Raw genomic sequence first — 24,500 nt, forward strand, 5'->3', positions numbered from 1 at the left:
TACCTCAGAACGAGTCCTTTCTTTCTAAGGAGGGAACAGGTTCTCTTCTTTTAGTCGACTGTGTCGCACTGCCGTGTTTCTCAAGTACCCAAGAACAGACAAACCAAACCAAAGAGGCCCTTTTGCATTTTCAGTGGTGGGCAAGCATACATTGTGGAGTTTAAATGAATGGTTGTGGTTAAAAAAAACCTCAATGATAGATGCTGTAATATAACACTTATTTTGGTATGATGTACCAAATGCGGTCCAAGGAAAGCCAAGCCTGTGGAAAGGTTGTAAAACAGAGCAGCTTGAAGCATTTGGGACTGCAGACAAATACTAGTCAAGTGTCCACACTGACCTCTTTCCATTGTTAAAGGCTCACAGAACAGGAGTACATGAAAGCAGTGACAACAGGGTGTATTTCAAGAATAAGGCTCAGTGCAATATTCTGCTGGGAGATTTTGTATATTACCTTGATACCTACTGTCTACATGACCATGAATGCCTCTCATGTCAATGCTACTGTCTTATGGAAGGGGTGTCTTGCTGCAGGATAATCTGCTAGGCTGCACTGCAGATGCTGTTCTGGGATAGTCTGAAGAACATGACTAAGAGCTCTAAGATTGTTTATTATCCTCCATATTCCCCACTGCTTGGATATGCTAGAAAAGCAAGTTTGATCCACAAAGACCCCACTTCACAACTTTCAGGACTTATAGGATTTGCTACAAACACCTTTGTGTTTGACACTAAAAGAGATGCTGAACAAGCCACAGTGCAGTGGATCAGAGCAGTGCTGGGAGGTTAGAGGGGATGTGGCCAGTATAAGGTGGGTTAAAGTTTTACAGGTACTTTGATTTAGGGATTGAGGAGATTTTGGTACCATTTGCACAGGCACAGTCATATATTAGAATTCTTGTACGGTTCGCTCAGACTATAAAAAAAAAAAAAAAAAAAATAAATAAATAAATAAAAAAAAAATCACAACAGTAAGATTTATAATAAAAGTCAGACAGTATTAATCTAATGTTCTAAATAAAAGCTCAAGGCTGTGATGAAAACGCTCTTACAATTAATTTTAAGTGGCACAAATGTTAGCTTGTTGCTGTTTAAATAATGCAAAGGCCAAGAAAAAACGTTTGACTAAATGGTGAAAATCAGGGAATTACAAAGTCATAATTCATCCTCTGAGGAACTTTTTGACTGTATTCCACCACTTTTTCATTTGGCTGCTGTCAGCATCAATGATGGTCGAATTATGTGATCACTTTTGCTTTTTTTTTCCACTTTGTAGGCTGATAGTTTTCAACTCTGCTTACACACTGTGGCATTCATTCATTCCTAACGCACTACCCAGTCCTAACCAGTACAGATATCAGCATGATTTTTTTTTTCTTGTGTTATCAAAATGTCCCTTTTAATTTTTTTTTGAGCAGTGTATATAGGGCACATAGTCTGATGCCCTAATTAAACAACAAGCTGTATATCTCCAAGCTTACATTTGAAAAATGTTGCTTTTAAATAATTAAATATAAATGTGGTATTTTTTTTCTCTCTCACATCCAGAGGAGGACATAATATGACTTGGCATTGTGGTTGTACTTGTGCTGGTTTATAAAGGAGTGAAACAGCTTCACTTGTTCCAGATGAGGCAGGTTGATGGGGGTCCGTGGTGGGCGCCATTGTTCGGGATCTTTTGATTTTAATGAGAACACACACGCGTCCCAACACAAAGGAGCCGAGGCTGGACCGCAACTGGTTCGAGAGTTAATGAACCAAAGGCTTGAAAAGAGCATGTTCTCCGGGGAGATTATCAACCACGGTGAGGCACTCCCTCTGATACTGTGCTGATTGACTTGGCCTCAAATTGGCCGCGATCCTTCTTCCAGATTGCGAGGAAAGCTGTGCCGTGGCCTGGCCTGCTGGATGCCCTGTTGTCGACTCTGACAGTGGAGAACAAAGAAATTTTCAAAGGTTTTCCTCATCTGTCTGTGTCAGCGCGAGAAGGCGTGATTATGACAAGCTGACCCGAGAGGTTTCAAAGGGGCTTCTTCCAACTGCTCCTCCAAGTTACTCAGAGGCCATCAAAGGCAGTGAAGCAAACAGGGAAGGCGGCGTGTTTGGATCAGTCGCAGAGGCAGTTGGGAGAGTCGTGTTTGTGTTTTCGGATTTGGGTGGTTGAAAACAGGTAACTTCGGGTCGCATTCACGCACCTTTTAGCTGTAATCCCACGAGACTTCGATGTGCCTTCCTCTGCTGCCAGGCAACAGCAGTTACAATGTGTTTCACTCAAATGGCAAGATTTTGCAAAACCAATTAAGCAAGGAGTCAGAGGAGTTCATCAGCCTCCTGAGGCAAGCTTCATATTTAGCTCTTCACTCCGAGTTTGAAGAATGAATAAAGTTAGTGAGAAGTTTACAAGAAGACAATAAGTTAGACAGAGCTCCAGATTTTGATTAAAACTTTTCTGTTTTTGCAGGCATCTGAAAGACGCACAGACAAGATGCTCCTGTCACCCTAAATTACAGTCAAGACCTGCTATATTAAGAATGTCGCAGGCCAAAATGATTAAAACTAGTTAATAAATAAATAAAATTGGCCTTTACTAAAACCCTCAATACTGTCAGCATTAAATAAGAGAAAATCTTGGTCTAAGTAAAATACTGAATACTTTCTCTGTTTACAGAATACTGGACCTGTTAATGAGGCAGTGGTGTCAAACTTGTTTTAGTTCATTCACATAAAAGTCAAAGTGATCCCAGATGTGTCGGCCTAGTAAAGTAATGAAAAAGTGAAAAAGTAATGTCCTAAAATCTCATGCCAACCCTCATTTCTTTATATTTTGTTAGAACGATTAGAAACCGATGCCGTGAATTACTGAAACGTGCAAACATACCTGGAAATAAAATATATAGGGTAAAACAGAGTTTTTAAGAGTGAATATTTGGTATGACCGCCTTTATTCATCATCACAGCCCGGACTTTCTTGTTGTTTCTATAGGTAGTCTTCAAGAATAGTTCCCCAGGTTTCATGAAGAGCATTTGAGATTTCAAGATGATCCTACTCTTCTTGAATAAGTTTGAGTGAGGTGTCTTTTTTTTATAATTGAATGATTGATAGGTCAGTGTTAGATGACTTTGGCTCAGGTACAAAGATTGGACTAAAATGAGTGAAAAAGCAGCCAAAGAATAGCTTTAAGACTTTCAGATAGGGAACTATAAAGAAACTAGGGTTGACTCAAGACTTTTGCACCAGTCTGTATCAGTATATTGACATAAAAGTTTTATTTTATTTTAATTCTTTATGATTCTTCTTCATTTTCTAATCCTGTGCAATGTTGGTTTGAGCAGACCAGCAAAAGTATCACGTAAGATATGATTACAAAGGTAACAGGAGGCAATAATAACAATAATTACACCAGAAAAAGAAATGGAAAAATAATACATTGCTAAGATGGTAAAAGAGTGAAATCTGACTTTTATGTATGATTATAACGAACTCAGATCTGTATTGTAGTCACATTTAGTTACTATAATTAAATTCCTGTCACTCTCAAGAATAACACGCAGTAGCAAAAGTGTTTCGGTGTTTTACAGAGTAAAAATGGGAATAAGAGCACTGCAATCAATGCACAGCTTTCACAAATGAACTCAGCCAAGCAGGATCCCTGTAAAGATGCTGAATCTCTCAAGAGGTTCCATTCTTCTAAATCAAATCGATACCCTTTGTCAATTTCCACTTAGCCTGCTACGGGGTCAGTCCCTGTGTTTTAAATGGGTGTAATAACCAGTGGACACTTTCTCAGCAGGACCTCTTCCACTCTGGAGAGAAAAGAAAGAATTTCTCCCTGAAGACGATTTGTTTGCATTTAGCCTTCTTTGACAGACAGGTCAAAAGTTTAGGTAGTTACCTACATTAATAAGGGTCTAAAAGCATGTTCCCTTAAACGTAGCCGTTCACTTCACGTCCATGGAATTAGAACGTGTCAGTGTTAAGTTCAAAGAAATCATTAGAACAATACCATGGCGCAGATTTCACATTAGCTCGTGTCTATGCACATGTTGCGTTTCTTCAGCTTCTGCCTTGTAAATTGTAACTGTCAGAGTATAAAACAGTGGGTGCGCTCACTGTTCACTGCTGATGTTCAGTCCTTCATCAGTAACTATCATGCAGCCAAACGGGCTCCATATTTCTGAAAGCCATATGCATGCTGTCTTTGCATGCACACGGGCATGAAATGGGCTGTCTGTGAGATGTCAGCTTGCAGAGAATGAATCCAATACTCAGCAGTGAATATTTTTTAATGGTGTGTTATTATCACAGCAAGTGAAAAAAACAGTTGCAAACTAGCCTTGTTTCCTTGAATAAAAAAGAAGCTAGGTTATATGATTCTCGGCAAATATTTGCTGGTAAAATTGAATTTGATGTTAAAACTTAAAGTGCCGAATGACTGCACGCCTCTCTCGAGCCATGCGAGACTGCAAAGCTGTTCTTAAGTGGAATGATGATGTAATGCTAACTGTGAGCGTTGGCCACTACGAAAAGGCTCTCTTTTTATGTGTTCAGCACCAAAGTAATCCATATGGATAAGAAACAGTAAAAACTTATATGATTTACTCATGAAAGTGGCCACTTTCTCATTACTTTCATATATTGTTTTAGTACGTATCCAAAACATACAAGTTTCATTATATAATTTTTCAAGGGATCTTATATCTGTTTTCACTCTTGTATGCTTTTCATACAAGTTTCACACAAGACAGATACAAACTTTATAAGATTTATATATATCTTTTCCATATACTGCAGATATTACCTGATCTTAAGCAGGCTATGCTCAGAGTTTAAATCAGCTGGAAGTGACAGGTTTATTAATATAGAGCAACGTAGATTCTCTGTTGAAGAAATGTATTGTAGGTGCAACCTGTTGAGGTTAAAAACTACAAAACTAAAAACTACTACTGCAAAACTACTACAGCATAAACTGTGTTTCACTTTGTCACTGGAATTTGCATTTATTCACATTCAGATTGTGATGCAGAAAATGTATTTTTTTTTTTAAATAAAAAATTTACATTTTTTTGGTTCAAATCTGCTGCCAACGCTTTTCTTGTTACACTGCTGGAATTTCAGCTATTAGAACCCAGATTACTAAACTGATAAATTACATTTGTAGGCTGTCACCAATAAGAATACCTATTCAATCAATACAATTCATTCAACTTTAAGCTGGCGACAGACTAAAGTGATTTCCGTGTCTCCTTTAGAGACAGCGGGGTGGTATCAGAGCTGAACACACAGACTAACCTTTACCTTTCAAGTATATGCCTTTTAAAGTTTCACAGCTTTAATGTGCAGCTTTCATCTTAGAAATAAAAAGCAGCACTAAAAGCACAGTGAGCACTACTATAAAGATATCAATATATTTATTTTACCTCTGTGCACACTTTTGATGGTCAAATCGCCAATGAAGCTGAGTTTCTGCAATATTAGGTCTGCGCTCCTGTTTTATTTATAGTGTTGTAATGTCTCTGGTAATGTCTCTGACTGGAGTAAGGAGTGCTCAATCAATCCATTTTGTACAGCAGAACTGTCAAATGACACGTCAAGTGCCCCCTTTTATGTGAGAGTGCACATAACCTGGAGCAGAAAGCGTGTGTCCGAAATGAAAGCTGGCAAACACCATCGTGATAACTGTTAATCCAAAGCTCAAGTTTTAAGCTTGTCTATGTCAAACATGCTTCATTGTATATCTCCCAGGTGTATTATTTACTGTGTATATAAACATGCTGGTATGAGAGCATTTCCAACTGATTCTCGACCTGGAGGAAAGTTCGTAATTTTAATTTGAGTGAAAACCATGGCTGCCAACCTCTTATATACAATGAAAATAAATAAATAAGAAATCAGTGAATCATGAGGCCATCATGCTGTGTCACTTGGAAACTGTGACTATACAAAGATTTTTGATATAATCATAATAGTCAGAGACTTTCACCTGCTCATGGCCATTGCTCAAAAAAAAAAGGTTAATCTTTTTTATAGCAGCAGTAATGTATTTAATTACTTACTCTGAGAAAGTCATTTATCACACTGATTGTTACAATAATTTTTCGTTATTCACTGAAACGATCCAAAATGCACTACAACAGGATATAAAAGCGACAGTTATTGTGATTTGGCACTATATGGCAAGTAAAATTGAGTTGAACTGAACTGTCCTATAATTTCTGGTTAGCAACATAAATCGTAGGCTACAGTCCTGGATGCAGTTTGGATTTCACCACCCTACTCTTGTTGGTTTAAAGTAATGTTCATATTGCCACTGTAGGCCACTCTGTTATTTACCTCCTGCGCACAAACTGAAATCTGTTCATTGTGCTCAGTTTTTCTCTTTTAACCCGCTCACGGTGCAGATAACTGAAGCCCCCCTGCTTTTAAGCAAGCAGCAATATAATTGTCAGTGTCACGTAATTACTGAATTTAGCTGTTAGATTACTTCATATGTGATGTTAATCCTGCTGCACCACCAGTGCTAATGGCTCCACAGATTATAATATAAACAAAGACGGCCCATCTATTTCTTTTTTCTTACCAAGCTTAGCTTAGCATTTTTGGCTGCTGCCATATTTTTTAATCCAAACGTGCCCATATTTGGATGAAGGATTGAAGTTTTAACACTGGCCAGCTTTGTTGGCAAACTATCCCACAAACACAGGTACCCCTGCCCACCAAAACTGTGGCACAGGTAACAGAGGATACAGCTGCCTGTGTCAGATCACATGATGAGTTATTTAAAAAAGAGGCATTATTCACAGGTGGTGTTATAAAGTGTTACCAAAAAGATTACTAAATTCCTTTTTTAAACCAGATGATACATTTGCTAATTTTATTGCAAAATTGGGCATTTTAACATTTTGGGATGAGCTTCAAATGGCTACTAGAGGAACTGCTGTTTGTTTCGCACTTTTCATTCCTGAGGGACTAGTCAGGTAAGCATCAACATAATCAGGCCTGACCGATGTGTTCATAAATCTTTGCACAGAAATGCCTATCAATAAAAAGTAAACTTCTAGTCATTGTACAGGAGAACTTGAAACTGCCGCCCTGATAAAGTAACAAACCCCCACCTCCTTTACCCTTTACCCTTTACCATTCAGGATTTGAAGTAAAGGAGGAGCTTCATAAAGGTGAGACCCATTTGGGTTTGTGTTAGTCAACAGATGGCTGACCTTTTCCAACCTGCTTTCTAATGTCAGAGTTGTGCTGGAGGAAAAGTCGGAAGCAGCGTAAGGTCAGATGTAAACCAAGGTGGAAATCCACTGCTTTTTGTTTTAGTTTAACTTTAATACACAGATAAAAATGGCCACTCCCACACACCAGTTAATATGAGTATGAGTACATTTCACATTGTTTTAACAAAGCAATCAGTACATTGATGACATACACATTGTTTCACCTCCATGACCCTCAAAGTTTCATCTGTCTCCGCTTTCGTTATTTGCTTATTTTGGGCTATTTTTCACATGGATGCTGACTTTCATTGCCGAGCCTGTTTGAATTAAGACACAACTGTAATAGTAGGAGCTACATCTAAGAAGATGGAAATGAGCTTGAATCCTCTGTGTGAGCCCCGAGACTTAACACACATTCACGCTCACAGTAGGCTGCAGGCAAAAAGCGTAGCGCTTTAATTGGGCCCTCAGAGAAAACAGCGGAACAATCCATCCAACAATTCATTATGCATTTAACAGATGATTAACATTACTGAAATACATTATGGTTCCACGCTGTTATTGTGTTTTTGTGTGCCATCATTCAGACACTACAGAAGTAATAATCTCATCACAGTCGAGTCCAACAAGTACACGACAAGAACAAGTGAAGCAAATCACTTTCTTTCTTGTTGATTGTATTCCGCATTATGAATTTCAGTTTGTTTAACATCACACGGTGACATCAGTGTACGGACTGCGAAGCGATGTTCTCACCACTATTCAACGAGCAAATTGATATTGTGTTGGCACTGGTGGAGCTCATTGCCTCATTGCCCCAATACTTCAGAGACAGCATTTGTTTACCATAATTTCAGTTTTTCATTTCTGCTCTTCGGCGACCGTTCGTGGACATTTGAAAAACTAATAGAAGCTGCATTGAAAACATAGATCTGGATGTTCTTTGGAGTTTACCTAACAAGAAAAGGCTTTGTGTGACTCAATGTAGAAGAAAGAAATAGAAATTTAGAGTATGTTGATTTAATGGTGTGCACCAATGATGAAACTGAGCATGTATGCTATGAATTTGCAAGGACATTGTGAACATGCTGAAGTTCATCAGCTATGTTTACCACTATACAGTTAGCATGCTAATGTTAGCACCAAGAGAAACAAGGACAAAGAAAAGCTGATGTGGTCTATAAAGCCAGTTAAAAGGCCAAATATATTTTTTGGCCTTTTAACTGGCTTTATTGGATAGATACAGTAAAGATCACCAGGAAAGTCATGCAGCAAAGGGCCACAGGTTGGACTCGAACTCTGGCCATGTGGCATATGGTTGCCTGCGCATCCGTCTGAGCTAAACCAGCACCCTAAAACCTGTAAGGTTTAATTGGGAGTGTGTTATAAAGCCCTTCAACATAAAGGGCTTTATAACACACTCTCATATCAGTGAGGGGTTCATAACTACAGTGTTCACCGGTGTGTTATGTTACAAAGTAATTTGCTACACTACGTTTTTCTGTTCTTCTGTTATCTTCGTGACAAGTGGAAAGAAAGAAAAAAACAATCAAACAAGTTTCTTTTTTCTTGTGTATTTGCGCTACAATCAGCAGATTTCAGTTTATGTGCAGGAGGAGGAAAATGGGGGAGCGGAGGACTGGAGGAATGACACAGTAAACATCCAGATGGAATGAATGACTAATTAAGTCCATGGCAAGAAACCCCTTACTGTCACACAGTAGATTAATTTCAAAGAACAGCTATTGAACACAAGATAAATTAACTATTTTTAACCATTGCAGTTAGCTTTGTTCAGTCATCCTTGAGGGCCAAGATGTGATTTTCTTTTCTATCATAGGCTTCTATAAAGGTTCTGAGATCTTAAGGTTCTGTGTGTGTCTTTACCGTAGTTTAGCGCATTCATTTTAATATTAAAAACTCCCAGGGTAATTAGCTGTGGCTCAGGTGGTAGAGTGGGCCATCAGTCCCCAGCTTCTCCTGTGCATGTCTCAAATTATCCTTGGGCAATATACTGAACCCCAAGTTGCCCCAATACAGAATGTGAGATACAAGGTGTATGTAATCAGCATCTAGTATATGAAAGAAATCGCAGCTTAACTATCAAGCTACATGCATTTTAAATGTCTGCATCCCCACTGTTACAAATCCTGCCTCAGCTCTCCTAAATTCACTGCCATTAGCGTCTCTCCAGTGTTCTGTCGTAATAAGGGATAAAAGATGTGTTTTTGTTAATTTGCTTAGCTTCATTCTATCAGCTGGATAGCATTGTTCGCCATATACAATCTAGGTAAGGAGCACTTTACTGGTAGTGAAAATTTCATGTCTGAGAGTTTGGGGATAGCAGTAAAAAACCCTCACAGGTGCTGTCTCTGCAGGAGAGCCACTCACTTTCCAGAGGAGGTGTGAAGTCACACCCAAAATCTCCCCAGAATGTCCAACATGGAGCCATGGTGGTTATGTATGCCTGTGAGCTCATCACTTTGTTCAAATACAGGCAGAGAGAAGCCTGGGTTGTGAGAACTCTTACTGCACTTATCTTAAGGGCTCTCAATATATGCTAGTACTTTGCTTTCAACAGTGGCCTTCGTTGGGGTTAAACTTGGTCATTACTGGATGATGCTAACATATCTAATTTGCCAGGTGAGCAGGAGTCATGTAGAGTGGCGATTTCTATTTAGCATAAGATTTCACATAAGAAAAACATATGTCTTCAGTTGTAAGTATATGTATCCCCAATGCCATCATTTCTCACAGCTAGTATATGCTGTGAAATATGTTCAACATTTTCCAAACACATTGGTTAGTAGACATCAAAAATGGTGTTTCTTCTCATCTTGAATGTGAAATCACAGTGTCTGTAAATGTCTAACAAAAGCTAAGCTCACTTCTGTGCATTGCTTTAAGATAGACCCATTTACAATACTTGACGTAATATGGAAAATAAATTAGACAAAACCTCTTCAAGCAAAGAAACAGAGATCATCCAATGGCCCCCAAAAGAATTAGAACCTGCACAAATATTTGCACACCGACATTGTGGTTCTCATACAGTATTCATCCACTTCAGCTGGAGTTTTACATCGTTCACCTCGAGTGTAACAAAAGAAAAAGGAAGCCATAGACTCCCCCATGTCATTTTGCTTCACCTTCAGCGCAAAGACTGAGCTTCTCTCGCTCCGCACCTTTGAAAGCGTACATGATGTTTTAGTGGTTTCCCACCTGCAGGGTGTTGACCTTGTCAGTGGTATTTCAGGCTCCGGGGACTTCTCTCACTTGGCTGCCAGAGCCTGCAGGTGGATGAAGGGAGGAGTTGTCATGGAAACCGGCCACTGGGATGGGACACAGTGCAGGCTCCGCCGCACGCTTTGAAAAGCTTTCATTGATAGCTGTCCCAATGAGCTGATTTCCGGTCTGTTACTAGGCTACCCGCTGAGTCTGTATAAAGGCTCGCCCATTTCCTGCAGATTAAAGGACTGCAGCGGATGTTTCAAAGTAGCACTTTCAATGCTCAGGTTTTACAAATGCCCGACCACTCATGAGGTGTCTTCTTCTTGCAGCATGAACAACATTCCTGATATTTCCTTGCACAATCTATAATGATTGTGTAAGTGTCCTGTGAGTTTCTGCCCAGACTGTTTTGTTGTGAATAGTATCACATCCTGTCGAATCATTACACCTGCTATTTAGCATTCACACAACATCACATCTTTTCTAATAAAGACAACTTACCAAACTGTGACGGTTTTCCCTGCTATTAAATCAATGCAGAATCCTTAAACTCTATACCGTTGTTAAAGCAGTGATATCTGTTCATTGAAAACTATAATTGATGACAGAGAAACAGCTGCTACACATAAAGTAATGAATGGCTGATGAACTGTCCATTGTTTTTCCCCCTGCAGCGTAGGAGATTTGTCTCCATTGCAGCAATAATTGAGGCGAAAAGGGGCGGAGAGAGCACGCAGGAGAATGAACACGTTGTCAGGGGAGACTAAACGGAGATTGTCTGATTGCACCACAAGGCCCAGAGCTGTCAGTCAACATCAGAAACAAACAGAGCTTCAGGACTCCCACCGGAAAGACACTTTTTCTAGACACAGAGCCATCGCATTTTGGATTTCCATTGCGATGTAGTTCTGGACCTCGCTAGGACAGTGCTGGGCTGCACATTACTCAACATGAATTTCTCTGTTTTGTTTTGTTTTTTGCAGAAAGGGCACTGCATAATTTTACTGACGGAGAAGCACAGATGATGCTAATAATATTCCAGCGAATGAAAATCCAACATGGCACACTGATTAATAATTTTCAGCCTGAGAAATGATGTATAATTTATGAAGCACAACATGCAAAATGAGAATATGAGACAGTTGGGTAATTATTAGAACGGTTGCCTGGTGGAAAACAGTGCTGCAGCCTTTACTGTAATTGTTGATTATCCACAGTCCCCATTTCCTTTGGTTTGTCTCGATTATGTTATACTTCCTGGGGTGTTTTCTTTCTATTATGGACTTGGGAATGCTATGGCAACAAAAACATCCACTGTCTTGGGTTTGATTGACTAAATTCTTGGTTTTTCAAGTTACTGTACCTACTCTAAGGCATATTGTGCAGTAATTATAGTCTTCTGAGAGAAGAATTTAAATTGTTCTATGATAACTGCATCTTCAATTTTCTTTCCATCAACACAGCCCAAGTCTAAGTGTTGACAGACTTGGGTTACAGCCTAACACCTACAGCTATTCTCATCATACTGATATTAATAAAACCCAACATAGGATATTAATAGATGATGAGTTTTCCCCTTTAAGAATAATTTCGGCTGTTAAACCTTTGCTTCGGTCTGTCATTCATCGATTAATCGATGGCTGCATGCACCACACAATGGTAAATGAATGGTATTGCAATAAAAAAAAAAGAGGCTTGGTGTTGAAATCATGGTTTAGAAAATGTGAGGAAAAAAGATTTTATTTAACTTGTTCCTCAACGAACAACATGTTGGTGTGTGTAAACCACAACAAAACCAGTGATTGTAGACATATTATAGCAAAATAAGAAACAAAGCATTTAAGAAAGTTAAAAAGCCTTACATCTAGTTACCTAGTTTATAACATTCATATTTCTATTGCTGGCTTACAGCAGTGGCTCTGCAAACTTAAACTCTAAATTAAACATATGGTTATTTTAACGGACAAAAAGAAACTTAAATCATAGCTGATACAACGTTACGGAAGAATTTCTAACATTATTCAATAGACAGTATATCAAGTCTAAACATACTTTGTCAGCTTATATTTGAGTTGATAGACAAATTAGTATATATATATATATTTCAGTGCACAACAGTCAACGGTGAAACTGTTTTACAAGAGAAAGAAAGATTACAGTCTCTAACAGTTTTGCCAGAGAAACGAATCAAAAACATCTTGGATTTCAGTTTTTTTTCCTTTGCTCACGTGTACCGAATCCATGACGATGCTCATGCTGTGTTCATCGAAACGAGTACTAAAAGTAAAGCACAGTGACTACTAAGTCCAGGAAGCTAAACAAAGCTGCCGTGTTGTGTGTCAAACTGGGTAAAAAGGCAGTATGCTAAACTAGAGATTTGAAAATGGCGGTTCATCGCCCGCTTCAGTCTGAGAGAACAAAAAATAAATAAATCAAGAAACAAGAAAAGGAAAAAAAATGCTCAGTTCACTTTTACACAAAGAAGCAAATATGTATATTTGTGCTCCTAAAACAGTGTCCCACTTGCAAAGCTGCTCTCACCACATGTAATAACTGCGTGTGGTGTCCACCTGGCTGGGTTTGGTCTCAGAAGAACCCTCTTTGTCCTTCTCACTGTCTGCCTCCCAAAGATTGATAAGGGGGGGGTACAGCTCATTTAGTGGTATTGATGAGGTTTTCTGCATATACTTTTTCAGGGAATGGTGATAGTTTTTCCTCTTCCACCTCTTGGCAATGTAGACACCCAGGGAGGCCAGGCTGATGACTGCAAACATTGATCCCATGACTGCTGCAAGAGCAGTGTTGGTCCCTTGGTCTGACATTTCAACGGCGAAGGTAGCCTGCTTTGTCGTCACATTAACGCATGACTTTTGCGTTTGCTGGTGGATGTTTGAGACAGTGAGGCACACCTCATACTCCGTTGCTGGCTGTAAATGTGTCAGGTTGTATTCATGAACATCCACGGGTACTCTGGCAGTGTAAGTAATATGTGGGTTGTCTATTTTCATGGTTGCAGATGACCACTTGAGGTTAGAGGTCATTACATTGGAGTTTATTTTCCAGGCAACGAGAATTGAGTGAGATTCGGTCTGTTTGACATTGATCTTCATAAGCTGCGTGCTGTCTAACAGGGTGCCGTTCACCCTTATGGCAGTCACTCTAGTGTCAGCTCCCTCTGAGTTTTCGGCCACACAGGTATATCTGCCAGAGTCTTCTACTTGGATATGAGAAATTCTCAGTGTACCTTCACTACTGAGGCTGTACTTGTCAGATATGGTGTCGATGGATATCTTGTTTCCCATGGGCGTCACCCAGTAGATTTCAGGCTCTGGCTGGGACATGGCTCTGCAGTCCAAGTCCACAGTCACTCCAATGTCCAAATTTTGGTGGCTGGGGAAGGTATCGTGAGAAATCATGGGCAAGCACTGGTTTGCTAAGTTATTCTGCAAAACTTCACGCACATGCATACCCCTGAACTCTGTTGGCATGGCACAAAACATGGAAAGAGGTTCCATAAAGCGGACTGTTGTTTTGTTGGAGCTCATCCACTGGATGACACAGTCACAGCGCAGAGGGTTGCTATGGATGCTGATCTCTCGTAAGTTGGGCAGTGAGTCCACTGTGGACTGATAGAGGGCATTCAGAGCGTTATTGTTCAGCATAAGGCTCTCCAAAGCTGGAACATCACGAAAGGCCTGGCGGTGGATGTAAGAGAATTTAGGGTTGTTTGTAGCCTCCAACTTAGTGAGTTCAGGAAGATTATCCAAAGCATAACGGTCAATTGAAACTAGCTCTCCCATGTTGTTTATACCAAGCTCCTTCAGTCTCAGCATGTTCTTGAAATCTCCTTCTTGGATCTTGTGCACTGGGTTTTTGTTCAAATCCAAGAACTTAAGGTTAGGTAGTTTCTGAAGTGCTCTCTGAGGAACTCGGACAAGCTTGTTATCATAGAACGAGAGACTCTCAAGATTGTCAAGTCCTACTAAAGCATTTCCAGGAATGTCTGTCAAATCCATTCCAGCCAATACAAGGCTTCTCAGATTGCCCAGTGGTTTGAAATTAAAGTCCATTATTCCAACAACAGGATTCTCCCCAATCATTAGGATCTCTAGATTGGGTGTAGATTCAAACCACTGGCTGTTGATGGTCTTGAGTTTGTTGGAGTTGAGGTGAAGCCTGAGCAGATTATGGAGCCCAGAGAAGGCATTGGCAGAGATCGTGTTGATCTGATTATGGTTGATGTAGAGTTCCTGCAGGTTGCTGAGATCCTGCAGACAGTAATCGGGCATTTCAGTGATCTGGTTCTCCTCCAGGTGAAGTGTGGTGAGCTGGGACATATTGGTAAGACCAACATCTCGAATGCTACTGAAATTGTTCTGGGATAGGTCCAACTCAGTTAGGTTAAACAGCTGCTCTAGCTCCTCACTGGTCCTGGCAATATAGTTGCTCTGTAAGAGGAGAACCTGAGTGTCACTGGAAAGATTTCCTGGAATGCGTGTCAAACGAAGATCATTGCAGTCTACCGTGATGGCTTCTCTGTACGTGGACTGGGGGGTAAACCAGGGTCGGATCTCACACACGCACAGCTGGGGGCACTCATTGCTCTGGACAAAAGATAACCCTGCTGATACCAGGATCAGGCCAATAAACACCTGGCCCAGAAAAAGGCAGTCTAACCTCCATCTAGCCATGATGGAGAGGGACAGCAGGTGGGTCCAATGACTTGGGAAAACAGTGTGTTACAGTCATCAACCAGACTTTCCACAGATTATGTCCTTAAGTCCATGAAATCAAATGCTCAGGAAATTCACAGCAGGATCTTTGAGTTTCAGGATAACCTGAAAAGAAGAAGAAAACATGTATGTCATTATACTGAAAATAATCTCCATCTCATTTTTAGAATATAAAGGGTTGATACTTGTTAGCTAGCTTGTTATCTTGGCCCTAAGATTTGAAAAGACAACACCAGTACCGGTTTGTTGTCCAGACTGGAATAGCAACTATTTCCATATCCAGACACTGGTGCTAATTCAAGCTTTACAAATATCTTTGTTGCCCCGAAAATGGATCTTAGGGTGTATCCCCACTATGGGTACTGTGTCCGAGCACCTCTGATCTTTGTACTGCACTCCAGAGTTCTTGAAGATGTTGGCCCAGATGATGTTCAGTTGGACTTGAGCATAGTATACACGTAGTGTGATTACTGAGCAACCAAACACAGAACCCAAATCCTTCCTCAATGACAGCTGCCCTTGTAAAAATGAAGTAATTAACAAATCTATAAGGCATGTGAGAGGACAGTGTGTCACTGCTTCCAAATATGGACTCAATTAAGCCACAAAATGTTAAAAGAAAATCAGAAACTTCCTTAAGCTCTGCAAGAGCACTTCTCAAAAGCGTGAATGTGCGTGGGAGAGAATGGGTTGAAATGCTGAGACAACGTGAAGTGTGCTCAGGCCAGAATCATTAGGTGCAGTGTGAGCACTTACCAGTGGGGGGATGGGAGGAGGGGGTAGCAATTGTGCTTGGGCAAGGTACAGGTGCAACTGAGACCAGCCTAGTATATCCTTAATGACTTATGTGCCTCTCTGACTGTTCTTTTTGCATATCTCACTCACTATTGGATGAAACATGATACAGAAATTTATGTTAAAACTTAAGTGAGCCTATATTATAACATGGTACATGGTAAAGATTATACCCGCTAAAGATCAGTATTGTTGCTGCCGTGGGCGTGTTAGTATGCTGATATTAGCATTTAGGTCAAAGCGCTACTGTGTCACAGTACACCTCACAGTTACCCCGACATGGATGTATCCTCTGCTTAATCTTGTTATCTGTAGGAATTAATGAAATATCAAAGATCGTTAATGTCTCTCATAAATGCAGCAATTACACAAGACAGAAGATTAAGTAAGAACAACTGCCTCTCCACTATCCTTGTGAGACTTGTCGTTATGTGCAGCATCAACAGTTTTGAGAAAATGCAATTTCAGCTCATTACAATGCATGCACAAAACACTGCTCTGAACTACTTGGAAACAGCTCATATTCCATCGAGGGCTTTCATCTCTCCAACAGGCCCATAAGGACTCGATCATTAGCTTCTCCGAACATCATTACACCCTGTGAGATATTGGTACATGCCAAGCCTCAAAGAAAACAAAAAAAAGATGCACTGCTTAATTTTTAATGCAGTGTCTTCAGCATTCAGAATTTGGGGCAAACATGAAAAAAAATTATTTCAGCGGGCCTAGGATTTTTTTTTTTCACAAATAGCTGAATATAGAATGAAGAATGTCAAAAGTTTATTTGTTCAGCTCTAACAAGGCTTAAGACTACAAATTCAAGGAGTGGGTTGTTAGTTGTGAGAAGAAGAGAAACCTTGATCTGGCCATGCAGTCGCTTTGTTTAAGGAGTAGGAGCTTTAAGTGGTGTGATGGGCATCTGCTAGCCCATATGGCAGTAACACCTACTTCACGGAGTTGGAAGATAGAGCATTAAATCTGGCAGCTTTTACTTGAAAGCACTGCCACGTTTTAGACCCCTCATTGTGTGTGACAGCAAGTGAAATACAGTCATTACATTTTTATCTAGGACTGATAATGCTGACTTCGGTGTGGACTTCAATATTGTAGCTACCGTACAGAAACTTTACTCTGACTCCTTGACTTTTCCACTGGATGAATTCAGATTATGTTGGTGATGCTCCAGGCAGTTTTTTTAGTGCACCCACGGTTGCTGTTTTGAGTGAATTGTCTCAATAATCATTGGATGCACTGCCAATAAAATATATCTAACTTGCCCTTTTGCCTCTGGAGATGAAATGTAAGATTTTTTGTGGAGCCAAAACTTTTTAAAATCCAACGCTGTTTTTTTATTCATTTATTTGTCGAGTATTTTCTCTCAAAATCAGATACAAAGGTAAAGAAATTCCCATCAGCTTCAGCTGTGCTTACTGCCTGTTAGCAAATGCTAACATACTTAAAAGCTAAACTAAGATATGGGAAGGCTTACCAATATGATAGCTATGATAATACTACATTATCATTGTCTCTGTTATTAATGTAAGCACATCAACTTTAGCACTTGGCTTAAAGCGATGCTGCGCAGCTTTACATTCAACATCCTTTCTTCTATTTTCGATTTGTTTACATCTTTACAGCACACATGCATTTCTCCCACTTAATAACTATTGTCACTGCTGTATCTTTACTAATGCTAATTAGTAATATTAGGTTGTCCTCAGTGGCTTTTCAGTAAACCACAGAGACACTTAAGCTATCCCCTCAGTTAATTAGGTCTATTTAGGACTCCACCCACCCAGTGTAGAGCCACACAGCAGCCTTCACAATGGTTCCACCTTCTTTGTGGTCAACACCAGCTTAAGAAGATACCGCTTAAGAGGCTTTCGAGCAAGAAAGCTGAGTAATACATCTGAATGCAAACTGCCTGGCAACAGCACCAAGGAGACAGCAACGCGACTCTGTTCCGCCTATACCAGGGATTCCCCTTGGACAGGGCGGAGCATTGGTGAGACAGATCTTGTTTTTAAGCTAAAGGCTGGTATTTTGTGACGATTGCTGCGTACGCAGTCGGGGTTTGGCAGATGGAGATGATGAAGTGCAGATTAGCTGGGTGTAGTGTACTGGAATCAGACCCAGAGGAGAGAAACAGGTCACTTGGCACTTTAATTAATAGCAGCACATCAGTGGAATCTAAGACTAGAGAGCGCGAGAGCAGCGTTAATGCACCGATAATCTCGTTACAGAAACAATTGTTTAAGTGCTTGTTTGTCACTTGGTCAATGACTAAATGTTCTGTTGTTATACAGTATTTAAAATGATTTAGCTGAGTTCATGGGAATATCTTCAGAAACACGGATAAAGATGATGACAGTATATGTAAACTTTTTAAACTTGTTCTGTAAATATTGAAATTATTTTGCATAAAAGAGCACAATTAATGATAAAGGTCCATTCTGACACTGTTAGATCAGTGTCATCCTAATGAAACGACGTGTTTCAAAGCAGTGTTTAAATCCATATCCACGACATACGACTGCAAAACATGTTTAAAATATGCCACACATCAACATTATAAGGCAGATGTAGGAATATATTATTGTCTGCCCTCCTGTATTTAACACAAATGGGGATAATCTTAAATTCTCCCCGCCTGCTGAATGCTGACAACTTTGTCAGCTTTGTCCTCTTTATACAATGTAAGATTAAGAAGTTTCTTATCCCTTTTGGTACTGTACATAAAACACAACTAATACTTTAAATGCTGTTTTGATATATCTACAACCATGTAAAAGGTGAAAATTACATAAATATCAGAATCCAGATTTTTTCCCCCAAACACAAAAAATGTCTGGGGCCAAAACTGATAAAGGTTGCACAAGTCAATTGTGAGCACAAATACACAGGGAAGCTTAAAGAACCCAGGAGGTGGAGGAAAAATCAACAACACAACAGCAAAGGCAGGAAAGAGGAAAAACCAGGTTTTAACCGCAGGTACCTCTGAACCTGTGAATGGGACACTTGAACCAAACGCCACAGCTTGAGATTTCAGCTCTGTCACCTCAGACATTAATAGCAGTTTGTTATGAAGTGTTTTGTGTCACCTTCTCATCACACCGATGGGTAGGTGTTTTAACATCACAGCTCACAGAAATGCATCGGTAACCTGAACTGCAAAACTTCTCAACTCTTCGACAGACACACATTTATTTTTCATTAGTCTGCTTGACTCTTTTTCATTTCAGCTCTCATGACTACCTTTACTGTATAATTACACATTTTACACACACAGGCACACTTCAGATAGGTTTCAATGCAATGACTGCAAAAAAGAAAAAAAAGATCAGTTTCACAATTCCTTCCACAGGAAACTGAATGATTTTCTCTGCCACCTTCATCATTAGTGGGTTAAGTCTATTAATACAATATCTACGCAGTTAGCAAAGTGATCTTATGGTAATCACAGCAGCCCTTAGAGTGAAGCCAGATGCACCTATTAACGCTAATGGGGGATTGTGGCTTGCTTTCTAAATTTCAGATCTTGGCAGTGTCCTTTAATGATTCATTTCCTGGGATTTGACAAAATGCATTAAGCTCATCTCGTGGTAGGGCAGAACTTTTTCATAGTGCCAAAAGAAATTAACTTAATTACCCCGGGTGGGCACAAACGGACACCTGTGAAAACAGCTGCACATTATCTATGGAAGACTTGATTTCTGCTGTGCAATGCTCTGGTGAGACACATCACAAAGACAAGACATTATTAAGATGAAATTTAGGCATTTGTTGGTTATTTAAGCTGTGTCTAATGCAAAGCACATCCATCTTTTGCATCACAGTATCTCACGGTTACTCAGCTTCCTCCTTTCAAAAAAAGTGAGCTGACCCCGCCGTTTAGTTAGCCCTCAATCCACTGATACCTCAGTGGATACTCAAGCATCACAACAGGGCGCATAGCTCACATGTAGATTACATAGAATGTGAAAAGGAGGCTTTTATAACATTTGTTCAAATTGTTACATGCATAATTAAATTAATAAGTACACGCAGGTGCCAAATCATGTTTTTTTGTAACTCTGTTTCCTCACCTTCCTGTCTTCTTTCCTGTCTTGTCACTTTTTAATAAAGGCAAAAGACAAAAATAAAATCTGAAAAAAGAAAGAAAAAACCCCCCAATTACAGCTCGTTTTCACCAGCTGCACATGTGTGCTTCAATAAAAGCTCTCAAAGATTAAAAAACATACAAAAGAAAAGCTGAAACCAACAGGCAATTTATTAATTTTTTGAAAAGGGATGAGAGAGGGGCAAAAGGAAAAAAGTAAATACAAATGTGCACTTAATTTTTTCATATGTTCTAACTCAAAAATATTTTAACGAATAATTTCCCCATTGTTATTATGATGGGTCCCATTTATTTGGCTAACTTCGAAGCTCATCCACTTAGCATGAATAGCGGCAGGTACAGAGTCTGTCAGTACAACAGAGTCTGTCATGCTGTAAAAGCCGACCCCGGTCAGTTTAGAAACTTTTGATGCAATACTTAAAATTTCACACTCTAATGGGAACCGGGACACATGGCATTTACATCTGACCTCACACATCCCTAAAAATATCACATTTGTCTGCAGGAACTGGTGAGCCACAGGTCATGACCTGGCTAATATGCTAAGACTGTGTTTGATAATGCATCCAGTTTCCCTGCATCAATATCTGTAGAACGTGTCTGTGATGAGCACTTAATCGTGGTTCCCGTGTGTGCAGTGGAATATGTCATAAAGCAGCGGTCCACAACCTTTTTTGCACAATGGACCAGTTTATGCCCGACATTATTTTCACGGACCGGCCTTTAAGGTGTCGCGGATAAATACAACAAAATAAAACCAGTACCGGTACCGAAAAAAAGAAGATTTATTCATAACACACGTGAAAAGACCCAGGAAAACCGAGTTAACGATAAAAACGATAACAAAATAACGCTGAAAACCGATAAAAACCCTGAAAACCATACATTTCACACCTGAGCCTTAACTCTCGCGGCCCAGTACCAAATGACTCCGAGGCCCGGGGGTTGGGGACCGCTGTCATAAAGTACAAAAGGTCTCTCTCTGAAAACGTTCAAGCTTCTAAATTATGATGTCTGTCTGATTGCATTTTCCCCCTTAAATGTAACATCAACTGAGAGTAACATGCGAAATATGAAAAGGAGATTTAATAAACGGATAACAAGAGTTTTGCATTAGGGCTCTCTCGGGAGCCTGAAATAGAACTCTCCCTTCTGGTCCAGGTTCACCTTTTAAGTTTTACTTTATTAGTGTGCACGGATTAAAAAGACAAAACAAAACAAAAAAACAGATAAAACACAAATGAGGGAAAACAAATTACAGGCGGAGCAGGTGAGATAAACAACCCCAGGGTGGCTATAAACACATCATGACACAAAGGGAACCAAAGTGAGGTGACAAAAACACTCCTGAATTAGATGAGAGAACCTGAGTGACGGGAAGCGATATGTTCTACAAATAACACAACAAGAGGTCGAAGTGAAAAATATAATCTACCTAAAATGTCAGTTAACAAAATAATGATAATTATATATTATAATAATATTGTATAATGTAATAATAATAATGGTTAAACCTTCCTCGGCGGCTCTTGCAATGTAAACTTATTATTATTATTATTATTATTATTATTATTATTATTATTATTATTATTATTAGGATGATGAGGTCATCCGCACTTTTCACTTGCCTTCCTTGCAGGGTCTCAAATAGCCGGTGTTACGTACACGTTCATGTATTTTTGGAGAGCACTGTGACAAATTAGTCACCATGCTGGATTTCTGCCATATATTAACATATGAGCAAGTGTGAAGGCTCAAGTGATTTCATAGCAGATGACTCACTTTAGGGTTTCCCTGGCTGGAAATGACAGGGCTACTTCATCACCAGGAATGTACGCATTATTTATTTTACAACAGCTTCATTTCTACACTTCTTAAAATTGTTTCACCTTCAGCCAGAGAGCCCACGATTTCCAGTGTGTAGAAATCTGCATTTAGTGCATTTGATGCATTTGATGCATACTGCAAGTCTGAATTACACAACAGAGTCTCGGAGGAACAACAGTGAGTGAGATCTTATAGTAAGCGGGACATGCAGACGTTGAAATGGCACAAAACAGGCGGTTTGAACTTGCTACTGATCCCAAAAAAAAACCCCCAGTACAGGATAAATTACCCAGACAAAAGCTGAAACGACTAAACAGTCAAATGAATAGTCAATCAATAGAAAATTAACCAGAAACTGTCTCCACAGTGATGATTTAAATCTTAGCTAACTGAATATATTTGGGTTTTGGAGTGTCTTCTGAAAATGGGATTATCAGCAATGTCACCTCTGAGGATGGAAAACGATAATTGCCACTTTTTAAACCAGCTTTTCCCCTGACTTTTAAAACAGCCGATGAGAAAAATAATAGGGAAGAAATTTTTTAAAATAAAACGTCTCCATGGACCGAATTAAACTTGAGCCTGTTTATGGGCTTTTTAATAGCAAAGAGAATGACAGATATCAACTTTGAAGCAGTAAAGAGTGACAGTAAAGCTGCAAGGACATTAGTGCTGATAATTATTTTTAATGATGATCTTTGTTCAGTTACTGATGTCACTTTTTTCTCACCTCTACATATGTATCTATTTATGGGAAGACTAAAAGCAATTCACCAATGACTGATGACCTGTTATAACTGGATGATGTTCCTATAAGCTACTGCTGCAGCAGCAATGTGTTTGTTAAAGATCTCAAAGTGCTGACTGAAAAAAGTCAAAAAGGACTGTGCTTTTCATTTAATTTCCACAAAAGTCACAGTGACACACCTTCCTACAAATGTTCTAAATATCACCCGACAGGTGTATGAGAGAACACAGTGTCCAGTGCTGTTGGATCAGCTTTTAATCAGCCAAGTCCCTGGTACGAAGACTGTGTGATGTTGGATTGCTGCCTTCTGCACACTCTAGCCTGGCAACTCCTGTCAACTTTGCCAAAACTACACACGTCTGTTGCGGGCTGCTTACTGCTGTGTTCTACGTTTTATAAAGGAAATCAGTGGATAACATCAAAGCCTGACTGTCCTGAAAAATTCCAGGGTTTTTTGGGGGGAGAAGAACTTTTTCTCTCTCTCTCTCTCTTTTTTTTTTTTTTTTTTTTTACCTTTTTCATACTTTGTTTTGTCAAAGCTTTTTTTTTTCAGGTCTTCCTCTATGATCCTAAAGACTTCTTCAACTGTGATCTCACCAGATGCACAAATGTTTTATTAAACTCTTACATGTGGGAATACGTGCCATTTATCTGGTCAAAGAGGAAGTGATAAGAGCATAAATGATCAAAGTGTGCAAATATAAAATATGTTTTATAGTTACAAAGCTGATTAAAGGTGCGCATCATAAATTTTACACATGGATTTCAGTTTATGGACACAAAAAGCTTTACTTAGCTGGGGAAATGTGGCAAACAATATATTTTGTAACTCTGAAACATGCTTTTGAACACTTACATACACAAAAAAATCCCTGATATCAAGCTACATTCTGGGAAAAGCAGGATGCTGTGGTTTAAGCGCTGATTCACATGAAACTGAGACTGAAGGTCAACAGAAGAGTCATTTTCTGCCATCATTTTTTACACCAATTCCCTTAACTGCACTGGGTGCAAGGCAGATATTCTAGTAAATACAACCTTTTATGCTTTTGTTAATTTTACAGAAGCTCTCCAGCAAAGCTATTTTAGAATTTGGAAAGCAATCCCAGAGCTTCCTGCTATGACGATCCTACTTTCACCAAGCTGGTAAATCTGCCTAGTTAAAAGCTTAAACTGCACCTGTGACACCTAACCTGCAGCACTTGGAGTTAAATTATTTCAAAAGATGATGTTAGTTGAATGACAGTTAAGTGTGTTATGTAAGCAAATAGACTCTTTCCTGTCAAGCCCCTGACGGGTCGGAGAGGAGTGCTGGAAGAAAAGGAACAACAACAGGACAAAATAAGTTTAAAAAAAGAAAGAGAGACACTAAAGACCAAAAACAGCTGTCGCAGATTTTCACTATGATTAGCACTCAGTTTCCATTCACTCCAACCAACTTCTGTTATCACTCGTCTGTTCTCCACACTGGGACTTTAATAACACACTACCACCTATCACTTAAGCCCTCCCACCATACCATGCACGCAGCCTGTATACTAATGTCTTTACCAAAGTGTCTGTGGAAGACAAAGCTTCAACGCCTCAGCCCTTCTTACAGGAATAATAGTGAGTATTTATAGACTCGGGACCTAACTGTCGGTGGTGGGGGTGGGGGTGGGGGCTTTAACCTCCCTCCCATGAGTTTCGATGTCTCCTAAAAACCCTACACAGAGATAGATGTAGAGAAAGACACCTGCAACATATGCACAGTAGGAGACTCTGTGTGTGTGTGTGTGTGTGTGTGTGTGTGTGTGTGTGTGTGTGTGTGTGTGTGTGTGTGTGTGTG

The 24,500-nt window shown here is 39.6% G+C and overlaps 1 protein-coding gene across 1 annotated transcript in view; it reads right to left on the reverse strand.

Moving 5' to 3' along the window:
• Window positions 1–12,163: 12,163 nt before the first annotated feature.
• Window positions 12,164–24,500, reverse strand: part of lrrn1 (leucine rich repeat neuronal 1) — a 14,054-nt gene continuing 1,717 nt past the window's right edge. Inside the window, exon 2 of the mRNA XM_005726603.1 lies at window positions 12,164–15,287. Within this exon, the coding sequence (XP_005726660.1) occupies window positions 12,987–15,140 (2,154 nt within the window). The 5' untranslated portion in view covers window positions 15,141–15,287 and the 3' untranslated portion in view covers window positions 12,164–12,986. The remainder of the gene's footprint in view (window positions 15,288–24,500) is intronic.

Source organism: Pundamilia nyererei, unplaced genomic scaffold (assembly GCF_000239375.1).
Source record: "Pundamilia nyererei isolate P.nyererei 1_Seehausen unplaced genomic scaffold, PunNye1.0 scaffold00021, whole genome shotgun sequence".
Lineage (NCBI taxonomy): Eukaryota > Metazoa > Chordata > Actinopteri > Cichliformes > Cichlidae > Pundamilia > Pundamilia nyererei.